Source organism: Stenella coeruleoalba, assembly GCF_951394435.1.
Source record: "Stenella coeruleoalba genome assembly, chromosome: 17".
NCBI classification, from domain to species: domain Eukaryota; kingdom Metazoa; phylum Chordata; class Mammalia; order Artiodactyla; family Delphinidae; genus Stenella; species Stenella coeruleoalba.
Genome location: NC_137163.1, coordinates 37,512,119 through 37,524,635, shown reverse-complemented (window position 1 = coordinate 37,524,635; position 12,517 = coordinate 37,512,119). Strand labels below are relative to the sequence as shown.

Here is a 12,517-nt window from a genome sequence, read left to right as displayed (position 1 = left end):
ACCCCCAAGGTGATGGTGTTAGGAGGTGGGGCCTTTGGGATGTGATTAGGTCATGAGGGTGGGGCCCTTATGAATGGGATTCGTGCCCACAGAGCTCTCCAGCCCCTTCCACCATGTGAGAATACAGGAAGTCTGTGACCCGGAGGAGGGCTCTCACCCAACCATGCAGGTACCCTGATCTCAGACTTCCAGCTTCCAGAACTGTGAGCAATACATTTCTATCGTTTATAAGCCACTCGGTCTGTGGTATTTTGTCATAGCAGCCTGAAAGGACTAAAACGGAGGTGAGCAGTCTTCCCAGGCACAGGAAATAGCACATGCAAGCCCAGGGTCCAGAGAGTGGACTGAAGGAAGCTGAGTGTACTCAGTACTGAGTACTAAGTACTGATGTGAGAGGGAGCCTGGAGCCTGGAGAAGTGGGCTCTTTTAGAGTTACATTTAGAGTTACATTAGACAATTTAGAGACCCAGCCTCCCTTGAGAAAACCATTTTAGTTTGTCTTCTGAGAATCTACCAGCCTATCTGAGCAGACTCTGCTGACCCTGCGGGGCTAGGATGACCACTGGATGTGCAGCTGGACCAGGGAACATGGAGGTGATAGACTTGTGATCTAATCACGCCTCTGCCCCCAGCACAGCTGACACTAATCATCTCTGCAGGGTAAGGGGCCTTGCGAAAGTCCCTTCCTCTCTGTGGCCATCAGTTTCCTGGACTCTAAAGGAAGGAGTTGGACCAGTTCATCCCCAAGGTCCCTTCCAGCCTGAGAATGAGGGTAGAGCCTGGCAGAGTAAGTGCTCTGCTAACACTTGCTGAATGAATGAATTCTTGTCGGGGTGCCCACCATTCTCCCCAGGCTGAAGGCACCCCATGATCGTGAGTCAGGGATGGTGGCTCTCTTTGTCTGTTAGGGAACCACTGAAGTGCTTTCGTAGTGGGAGTACCTTTGGCTCTGGGGAGAAGCTGACTCCAAGCTGGTTTCCAGACTTGGTGACTGGAGGGCAGCTAGAGCCTGTGGTTGGGGAGTTACCACGTGTAGTTCTCTAATTATGAGTGACCGGAATGTCCCTGGTGTGCAGAAACTGGACATTTTGCTGAACAAATATGAATTGAGTTCTGCAAGGCTGGTACGTAGGAGAGAAAGGGGAGCCCAGCTGATCGCCGGCATCCCCACCGCATGGGTTCTGATTTAAAACACCTGCACAAAACCCCTGGGTGGTGGATCTAGTTACCCTCGGTTTTCAGAATAGAAAACTGAGGAAATGTTTCCTTGTACTCAGCAGGCATTTGCTGAGGACCTGTTGTGGGCCAAGCATTAAGTTAGGTCCACAGAGAGGAGGGCAGATGCAGCCCGTGGTGCCCTGGAGGTCAGAGCCCATGGGAGCGTAGTTCAGTGAGGAGGTGGGCACAGATCCAGAGCAACCGCATAACTAACTGTTCAGTGACAGCTGTGATGTTACCAGAGGGGGCAGATGCCTGGTGCTTTGGGCCCTATGCTGGGGGGGGTCTGGGAAGACATCTGGAGGAGGCGGCGGAGGAAGGAGGGGCAGAGGAACGGCTGTGCAGAGCCCTGTGCGGGGAGAGCTTCTGGCTTGGTACTGAGGTTCTGAAGGAAAGTACTCAGAGTTGGGGGAGTGTGGATGAGATGACGCAGCAGGGCAGGTCCCCCGAACCTCACCGACGATTCTGTGTCTTATCCAGACTCTTGGACGCATTAAAGGATCTCAGGCAGAGGGAGGGAGTGATGTGAGCAGATTCACATTTTGGAAAGAGGACTTGGGCTGAGTCGGGGAGGATGGGCTGGAGGGGCCGGAAGTAGGTTTGTGGAGACCCCGTTAGTGGACGATGTAATAATAGCCCGAGAGAAAGACGATAGCGTGTGGTTCATGATGGTGGAGGTGCAGAATTGTCTGGACACTTGGGAAGGTCTCTGAACATAAGTTCTGGGTCCAGTGCCAGCATCTCACCCCTGGTGGTTTACTGGAATCATCTGTGGGGCTTTTAAAACATCCAGAAGCCCAGGCGGCACCCTGGACCCCCAGAAATAGAGATTATCTTACGGTGATTGATGCAACCTCCTTGGAGGACAATTTGAAAATATGTATCCAGTTGTAAATGTTCATTCTCTTTAAGCAGGCAGTTCCACTTCTAGATGTTTATCTTTCAGATGTGCTTTCACGTTGTCTGCAAAACTACAGGCACACGAATATCCATTGCAATAATGTTTCTAATAGCAAAGCCTAGGAACCACCTAAACGCCCTTCCAATAAGAAACTGGTTAGGGGACTTCCCTGGTGGCGCAGGGGTTAAGAATCCCCCTGCCAATGCAGGGGACACAGGTTTGATGCCTGGTCCGGGAAGATCCCACATGCTGCGGAGCAGCTAAGCCCGTGCGCACAACTACTGAGCCCGTGCACCTAGAGTCTGTGCTTCGCAACAAGAGAAGCCACCGCAATGAGAAGCCCGTGCACCGCAACGAAGAGTAGCCCCCGCTCGCCGCAACTAGAGAAAGCCCGCTCGCACCAACGAAGACCCAACACAGCCAAATAAATAAATTTATAAAAAAAAAAAAAGAAACTGGTTAAATGAATCATGGTGCAGCCTTTAAAAATAATGCTGTAGTGTGTCAAAGGTGAGCAAGAGGAATACTTTTGTAAGTTTTTTTGTTTAAAGTTTATTCTATTTTTAGAGTAGGTAAAAGGTTTTTACATAGTTTAAAAATCAGAACAATACGAAAAGACGTACATTAAGAAGTTTGGCTCCTACTCTTACCCTTCCACCCATCCCCTACCTCCACTTCCCATCAGGAATGGTGGTGGGCAGCCTCCAGGGCGGCCCCCAGCAATCCCCATCTCCTGAATTCACACACGTGTAGTCCCTCCTTCATTGTTGCTCTGTGTGACCAATAGCATATGGAAATAACAAGGAGGTCACTTCTCCACTTACGTTATCAGAGACACTGTGGCTGCTCTCTTGGGAGCTCTCTCTCACTTCTTGAATCACTCACTCTTGGGGAAGCCGTGTCGGGAGCAAGTGTCTCATTGTACAGAATATTTATTCAGCTTGTCTCCTGAGTAGTCATGGCCACTTGGGTTGTTTCCCACTTCTCGTTATTACAAACAATGCTGCCGTGAATAACTTGAAAGTATACCGGGGCTTCCCTGATGGCGCAGTGGTTAGGAATCTGCCTGCCAATGCAGGGGACACAGGTTCGAGCCCTGGTCTGGGAAGATCCCACATGCCGCAGGGCAACTAAGCCCGTGTGCCACAACTACTGAGCCTGCACTCTAGAGCCCGTGAGCCAAAACTACTACTGAGCCCGTGAGCCACAACTACTGAAGCCTGCGTGCCTAGAGCCCATGCTCCGCAACAAGAGAAGCCACCGCAATGAGAAGCCCGCGCACTTCAACGAAGAGTAGCCCCCGCTCACCGCAACTAGCCCGCATGCAGCAACGAAGAACCAATGCAGCCAAAAATAAATAATTTTTTTTAAAAAGTATATCAAATTATTGATACATATGGGCCAGGGTATCTGCAGGAGAGAATTCCAGAACTGAAGTTGCCGGGTCAAAGGTACATTTTGTACTTTTGGTAGATATTGCCAGCTATCCCTCCATAGGGGAAGTCCGCCCTTAATATGTTTGAATCTTGAACGATGGGCCTGTTTTGCCTTTAAAATAATCTCTGCAAGTGACTGATGCTCACCGGAGGTTGAGAACCGCAGCTCTCCTCTCTCTTGATCACGTGCTCTAAGCGGGTGAGGAGGGGAAAGGTTAAAACCCCAAACTCTCCACATGCTTTTAAAGCAGGCACACAACAAAACTGCCAAACAGCTATTAGTACAAAAGCCCAGGAGAGCTCAGAAGCTGGGCCGGGAGCTCCTGGGATAGTCTGCAGCAAGAGTGAATACGCCCCCTGAGAACAGGGGCTTCAGGCTCAGCAGGCTCCTGATAAAGGATAGCAGTGCCACTCTGCCTCGTACAGGCTCAGACCACCATGGCTCGGCGTGGGAGAAGCTGGGGGACGATGACCTTTCAGGGTCCCTGCACCGAGACAATTACTCTTCAAAATCGCAGCCTGAGATGGAGCTATGGGGACAGGACAGGGCACGGGGGAAGCTCCAGAAACAAGGGGTGTGGGCTTCCGTGGTGGCGCAGCGGTTAAGAATCCGCCTGCCAGTGCAGGGGACACGGGTTCGAGCCCTGGTCCGGGAAGATCCCACGGAGCAGCTAAGCCCGTGCGCCACAACTACTGAGCCTGCACTCTAGAGCCCACGAGCCACAACTACTGAAGCCGCGCACCTAGAGCCTGTGCTCCACAGCAAGAGAAGCCCGCGTGCAGCAACGAAGACCCAACGCAGCCAAAAATATAAATAAATAAATAATTTTATAAAAAAAAAAAAGAAGGGGTGTGCTCATGGGGGTCTGTCTGGATTATGGCTTGGCAAGACTGGACTGAAAGAGTTATGTATAGCTATTTTATTGCATTGGAAAATGGAGTCTTCTTAATCTAAATTCATGGTGAGGAAAAAAGTGCTCGCCTCCACAGCCAGCCAGCTGCCTGTATTATGGATCACTCAACTGCATTTCCACTCAACACTATGTGAGGGATTACCCCAAGCCATCGGGTGATGTTCTGCATTAATAATGAGTCTAGATTGTGCCCAGAGAAGTAAGTCATGTTCAGAGCAAAGAGGAAGGGACAGCTCTGCTTTGACTCTCCTCTGCAGTTATACTGTGAGTTGATATAATGCCTTCCCACTGAACAACGATTTTGGCAGCACTTCTGCCCAAACGAAGACAAGCACAATTCCCTTAATGTTTGGAAGCTTACTTTACAATATAGCAACGCAGTGTAGCTAGGGAAAACATTTATTTAGCTAGGGATTTATTATCAGAAGATTACATGTTTAATCTGGTGCTATCACTTATTAGCATTTGATGTTGGCAAGCCACTAATCTTCCCAAACTGCAGTTTCCCTAGCTGGTAAATGAGAACAACAACAGCTGCTTTAATTAACGCATAGGGTGGTTCTCAGGACTCCCTTCCAAAAGAAATACTGCAAAAATGTCTCAGAAAAAAGCGTATGGTCTGTGCCAGACTGTGAAAGTGATTATGCACTTTGGAGCATTTATTTAGTAACCTCAAGTCATATCCATTGTAGAAATTCTCCTCGATCTGAAACGATAGCGTTGACTCTCAGAATTATGTCTGGTTCTTATAAAAAATCACTTCCCACCTATCCTCAGTAATGGGTTTTTTAACTATCAGCCTGGTTTTCACAGGTTCACAAACCTGCTCCCGCAGAAGCTGCCCCAGCCACGTGGACGGCAGTGCCCTTCTGCAGTTGCTCAGTCCTGTAACCTCAGAGTCACCTGTGACTCTTCTGTCATATCCATATGAAGATAAACTCTTTATATCAATCCATCAGCAAAGCTTGTAGGCTCTACCTTCAAAGTACAGGCACAGTCTGACCCCTCTCACCAGCCTGTCTGGGCCACCAGAATCAGTGCACTGGGTTTCTTCCAGCTCTCCGTGCTCCAGCCTTACCTGTGCCCCATTCTGTGCACAGTAGTCCTTTAAAAATAAAGTCAGTTCATGTCTCTCCACTGCTCAGAACCATCCAGTGACCCCTTCTTACTTAGATGCAACCACTGCCTGTGACTCCCACGTGGTCTATCCCGGCTTATCACTTGCCTGGCCCCCTGGTCTCCTTACCTTTCCTGAAACGTGCCACACCCACTCCTACCACTGCCATTTGCAGATGCTGTTCTCCTTGGGTGCTGTTCTTTCCAAACACTACGTATTCACTCATCCCTTTCTTCAGGGCTCTGCTCAGCGTCACCTTCTCTGACTGCAGCATGTAAAATAACAAGCCCTCCCTATGCCCCAAACCAGCGGGCACTCTCCATCCCCCTTATCCTGCTTTTCTCCATAGCACCTTCCCCATCTAACATATATATTTGTTTGTCTGTTGTTTGTCTTGCCCCCTCTTTCCTCCCACCCTTGCCACCAAATGTAAACTTCACAGAAGCAGAAACTTGGTTTTATTCATTGTTATGTCCCCAGACCCTAGAAGAGTACCTGACTCAGAGAGAAGGGACTCATGAAATATTCCACAACTCAGTGAACAAATGAATGAATGACTGGATGGATGGATGACCAAAGTAGGACACCTACATGCATACATAAGCAGATATGTAGATAAGCTGACATTACAGTTATATGATAATCAATGATGTGGAACTTATTTTCCAATATTTATAGGCCATTTTTATCTCTCTTGTAACTTTTCTTTCCATGTCTTTTGTTCATTTTTCCTATGGAGATGATCATATTGTTTTATTTTAATGTGCTCTTTATATATTAAGAATTTTTGCTCATAGACATGCTTTCTATTTTGAAATGTGCCCTGTGGGATAAAGTACTGCTTTCATTTAGGGTGTCTGAAATGTCTTATAAGATTGAATAAGTAGCTAATGTATGAATCATTTCCTTTTTCTCTTTCTCTAATTCCAATTGGATTGTCAGAATTGGACTCTTGTGCTTTGGGGAACCATGGTTGTGAACATTCGTGTGTAAGCAGTGGAGGCTCTTTTGTGTGCCAGTGCTTTGAAGGGTATATACTCCGTGAAGATAGGAAAACCTGCAGAAGTAAGTTTTTATTGGAGTGGGCTCACATTACTGTATCTGACCTCTGCATGAAATCCACCGTCCTGATCTCTGTGTATCAGTTACTCTCAAAAACCAATGCCACAAGACCACTAAATGTAATGTGGGATCCTGGATCAGAAAAACATGACTTTGGCTTAAAAACTAAGGAAATATAAATAAGCTATGGACTTTGGTTGATATTACTGTATCAGTAATGGTCTATTAATTGTTAACAAACGTGTCACACTAGTATAATATGTTAATAATAGTGGAAACTGGGTATGGGGTTTATAGGACCTCTCTGTACTATCTTTAGTTCTTCTGTAGATCTAAAACTGTCCTAAATAATAAAGTCTATTAAAAAGAAAACAAACAAATGGACAAATGAAAAAAGTCAGTGCCAGAGCTACAACTGAGGATGTTCATTTATGCCCTGTGGAAAGAAACGACAGGTTGGCAGTGTGCTCTACTGGAAAGATGTACAGTCTGAAATCCAGTATTCTATCAGCTTCTAGCTCTGCCATTTATTAGCTGGGCAAGTTGCTTAACTTCTCTGAGCCTCTGTTTCTTTATCTTTAATAGTATTGTTGTTGTTGTTTCTGGTGGCACAAATCCCTCTTAGAGACCACCTTATGGTGAGGCCATTCTACGTCTCAGAAAGCAAGGCCTCTTAGATGGGGCCAAGACACGTCTCTATATAGTCAAAGGGGAGTGTGTAACCCTGAGCAAATGATTCCCACCCCTATCAGTCGTCTTTTTCTTAAGCTTCTCAAAAGTACTTTACAAAGAACAACTCATATTTCACATGTGAAGAAAAGATGGGTAACTGAAAGTATTTTTCTCATTTTTCAGAAAGGAAAGGTAAGGTTAAGTCATTCTCCAAAGTCATATGTCAGGGAAAAAGCCAAAATTAGATTTCAGTGCCACTAATCTAAATTGAGGTTGAATCTCCTAAGTAATCGTACCAACAGTGTTTCCTTTCTGATATCACAAACTGCATCTGCAGAAAGCTGATGATGGACTGCATATTTATGAGACACTGAAGTAGGTGCTGGTGAGTGACGGTGGCGGTGATAGTGAGGAAGTTGGGAGAGTGAGCCCGCATTGGAGCCGCTGAAGGTCATCCTCAGTTTTACCTTCCTCCCCACGGATCACTGAGCTCAGGGGGCCCTGGAGTCCAGGGGCTGAGATGGATGGAAATTCCCAGGTGAAGCCCAGGGAAAATTGATGTTGGTAACATTTAACTTGCTCTGCTATCCACAGGGAAAGATATCTGCCAAGCAGTAGACCACGGCTGTGAACACATTTGTGTGAACAGTGATGAGTCGTACATCTGCAAGTGCTTGGAGGGATTCCGACTTGCTGAGGATGGGAAACACTGCAGAAGTAAGTGGCTTCAAGGTGGAGGTGGACTTTTCCATCTGTGGGTCTTGGACAGTTGGAGAACTTCATTAAGCACTGAAAGTCTTCCTTTATAATCAGTGTCACTATTGTTGAGTTCCTGCCTTGGGTGCTCTGAAACTGTTGTGCTAGTGATCAGTACAATAGACCCTTAGTTCTTCAAGAATTTCTCAGTCAAGATCCTGAGTTGTCAGGCTTTTCGCTGCTTTTCACTTTCTCCCAGCTATAGGCCCTTTCCACAAGAGTTGTGTGGGTGCTCAGAGCCTAGCACGGTGCCTGGCTAGCCATTGGATGGGATTAGAATCTCTGCCAGCAATCTCTATAAGGATCAAAGAACAGTTATAGTGCTATTTCTTCTTGGAAAACCTTATAAGTAAGGGCAGAAGGTGCGAGAAGAGCCGAAAGGATTTTCTGTGAGTCTTGTTTATCCATTCTATCATTTGCTTCTGTAGGTCACTCAAAACAGATTTTCTGAGAGTTTACTTAGAAGGTATATTGGTCAGGGTTCTCCAGAGAACCAGTAAAATGTGTGTGTGTGTGTGTGTGTGTGTGTGTGTGTGTGTGTGTGTATAGATCGATAAATAGACAGGGAATCTGTAGGGCAGGCTGGCAGGCTGGAGACCCAGGGAAGAACCGATGTTGCAGCTGTAATCCAAAGGCAGTCTGGAAGCAGAATTCCCTCTTCCTTTTGGGGAATTCAGTCTTTTTTTCTCTAAAGGTCTTCAAGATAAGGTCCACCCACAATATGGAGGATAATCTGCTTTACTCAAAGTCTCCTGATTTAAATGTTAATCTCATCTAAAAAAAATACCTTCACAGCAACATCTAGACTGGTGTTTGATGCAACAACTGGGCATCATAGCCTAGACAAGCTGACACATCAAGTTAACCATCACAGCCCCCAACAGAAGAGACAGGGTTGGCCGAGCTCAGTGAGGTGGGCAGTAGACAAGAACAGGGTGGGGATTTTTCCTCCACTGTGAGATTCTGAGCTGTTAATCCCTACTTTGGGTGATCTTGACACTGTCTACTTGCTTTTGTGATACTCTGCTCCGGTGGGCAGAATATTCTTTTTTTTTAGTTAAAAAAAAAAATTCAATCGCTGTTGAGGTTGATTTGGGGGAATATCCTCATGGATACCCGAAATAACTGGGGGCCTCCACAGGTCAACCTTAGTGGGGTTGGGGAGAGCTCATTCCTCATTCTTCTGCCAGGAAGAGGGGCTTCTACTGTTAGTGAGAAGTTCTGTCTGAAAAACCGATTCCTGGGATGCCTGTGGGTCCGTGGCCTGACTCTGCAGGGCTCCCTACACTAGCCTATGTTTTGCCTTCACGAGGGGGTGTCCTTCTACGGAGCCCATGGCTGCAGTTCTGCCCATTATGTCTGCCTGAGCCATTTGTTCATGCTTCTCTTTCTGTAAGCATGGGCACACGTGTGCATCATTTCTTTATTCAATGTATTTTTTGCTCAATAAGTTGAGCTATTTGTACACAATTGTACACAAGGCACAACTTCTTCCTGTGAAATTTGATTGCTAAATCAAATCCCACCATTCCCACTTCCAGAGGGATCTGTAGTCACTGATTCCAATTTTGTAGGAAGCTTCTCCTTTTAGGGAGCTAATGACCGAAAAGAACCAGAGAGCCAAAGGCTTTCATGCCGTGGAGGAGGACTACTCAGGACACATCCTGCTTCAGCTGTGTCATCAACTGGTTGTACGACCTTGGGCAACTCTGTGAAACTTCGTTTCTTCATTTATACCTTGGGTATAATTATCCCTGCCCTCCTCTTTCCACAAGATGTTGTGAAGATTAAAAGGCTGTAACTACTCTGGAGAGTTTAAAGTATCTCAGACATGAGAAATGTTCATCAGACAATTAAAACTGAAGCGTTTGGGATGTCTATGGGGGAAAATTCAGTAGCTTGGGAAAACCAAAACTCAAAGCACATCGAACAATTCTAAAAATTAACAATAAATCCAGGACACCTGATCACCCATCTGACCACGCAGTTTCATGGGAGCTAGAGCTTTCTGAGAGGTTTCCTTTACCATGCCCTATCCTGAGTATTAGACTGAAAGGGGGGATGTTATAGAGGAAGTTTGAATAGAGATTTTTTAAAATGGATTATTTCTGTGATCTGTCCTGACATGACTGTTCAATCCAGCTCATTTCTACATTGATGAGGTTGCTTAACTTCCTTCATTACCCTCAGGGAAGGATGTCTGCAAATCAACCCACCACGGCTGTGAACACATTTGTGTTAATCGTGGCAGTTCTTACATCTGCAAATGCTCAAAGGGATTTATTCTAGCTGAGGATGGAAGACGGTGCAAAAGTAAGTGATCTCAACTTGGTTTTTTTGCCTTAATTTGGTTTGGGAGCAACTGCTTTTTGGAGTATTTGCAGGAAATAAATCCCTCACCTCTGCTTCTACCATAGATATAAATGTGTATGCATAGATACAGAATGGGGAAGAGAGAGCTTAACTGCACCTATGAAAAAACTTATGGTTTTAGTTAACAGTAAGTTCACTATCAGCTAAGAGGCTAGAATGAGCCTAGCTGAATAAGAATATCTGGAATGAGGGAGGTAAGACTTGTGCTTTTAAACTTAAAAAATAATACCTCTAAAGTAGCAGAAAAAATTTTGAGTTATTTTATCATCTCAGAGTAGAGAAGAATTTTCTAAACATGACATGAAACATAAAAGCCATAAAAGAAAAAAAAGGGAAAATGTACAGTGAGAGATTAAAGCTACCATACATTTTTTTACCTGTTATCAGAGTTCAAAAAGTTTGATGATTCCTTATATTGGCAATGGTGTGTGTGTGTGTGTGTGTGTGTGTGTATATATATATATATATATTTTTTTTTTTTTTTGGCTGCGCTGGGTCTTAGTTGCAGCACGCAGGATCTTCATTGCCACGTGTGGGATCTTTTAGTTGCGGCACACGAACACTTAGTTGCAGCACGTGAACTCTTAGTTGCGTCATGTGGGATCTAGTTCCCTGACCAGGTATCAAACTTAGGCCCCTCCATTGGGAGCGTGGAGACTTTAGCCACTGGACCACCAGGGAAGTCTCCAGCAATGGTATGTTGTAATAGGCAATTGTAAATTTATCACTAGGCGTCTGAATTGGTACAACTTTTAGGAGGGCAATTTGGTGATATTTTAAAGGCAGTTCCAGTTCTAGGAGTTTATCCCACAGATAAGTGCATGTGTTCTTATCACATAAGAACACATAGCCATATTTAAAGGGATATTTTGTGCAGCGTTATTTGCAGTAGCAAAAATGGGAAATAAGGTAAATGTCTATCCATAAGATACTGATTAAATAAATAATGGTACATCTATACAATAGAATACTATACAGCTGTTAAAAGGAACGAAGCAGCTCTAGATGTATCCCCAAGATATTTTAGGTGAAAAAAGCATGGTGCTGCGTGGTTTTTATAGTATGTTACCATTGATGTATTTTGCAAAAGGCTCTCTCTAACCTATATTCTCTCTCTCAATATAGACATAGCTATATAGGTAGATAGAGATGGAAATATATAGATACAGATACCCTTTGTAGTGTTTGAACTTTGTTCCATGTGCATGTAATATTTTTTTTTAGAAAAAAAATAAAGAAAAAGGATAGAGACAAGATTTAGAAAGCATCATGGTGGGGAAGTTCAATATGATGTCAAGTGAAAAATAAAGGAAGATCTATGTAGAAAAAAAGACTTGAGGTACCTTTCAAATACCAAACTGACAATCTCCTCACCCATTATTTATATGACACTCCCCCCCAAACCCCAGGGAAAGAAAGGCCACTGGGGAGAAGCTACAGCTGAGTATGAGGACAAAGACACTTTGTCTCAGAGAAGCTGTGTGATTAATTAGTTAAGATCATGAGCTTCGACAGACCTGGATTTGAACACCCTATTCATACATTTGTGTGACCTTGGAGAAATTATTTAACTTGAGTCTCAGTTTCTTCATATAATATGAACCAGAGAGCCAAAGGCTCTTGGAGAAATTATTTAACTTGAGTCTCAGTTTCTTCGTATAATATGAAGATAATACCTCACAGAATCATCATGAGGAATACATGATATCATGTATTTAAAGGTGTTTAGCCCAGTGCTGGCACATTCCAATTGCTCGACAAATGATAGCTACAAATGTAATCATCAACAGCAGAGCTGTCTACAGATGGGGCTTCAGTGGTGAAGTGATGAGTTCCTCATCAGGAGAGGTGTTCAGGTCCAGGCTGAATGAATGGCTACTGGGTAGGGATGCAGTAAAGATGTGAGCAACAGGGGCGGCTGGACCAGTGGCTTTTAAAGGTCTTGTCCAACCCTGAAATTCTGGAACTCTGTGAAAATTAAGTTCAGAAGGCAAAACGCTGCTCCGTTCCAGTCTCATTGACTTAACTACCCAAAGAAAACATCCAAGGAAAGCTGAGTGACCTTCCT

General features: G+C 44.9%; 1 protein-coding gene across 3 annotated transcripts in view; it reads left to right on the top strand.

Annotated features, from left to right (window-relative positions):
- Positions 1–12,517, top strand: part of MATN2 (matrilin 2) — a 157,462-nt gene that overhangs the window by 134,480 nt on the left and 10,465 nt on the right. For all 3 annotated transcript variants that reach the window (XM_079901746.1, XM_079901747.1, XM_079901745.1), the window contains 3 exons: positions 6,529–6,651; positions 7,915–8,037; positions 10,267–10,389. In XM_079901746.1, the coding sequence (XP_079757872.1) occupies positions 6,529–6,651; positions 7,915–8,037; positions 10,267–10,389 (369 nt within the window). The remainder of the gene's footprint in view (positions 1–6,528; positions 6,652–7,914; positions 8,038–10,266; positions 10,390–12,517) is intronic.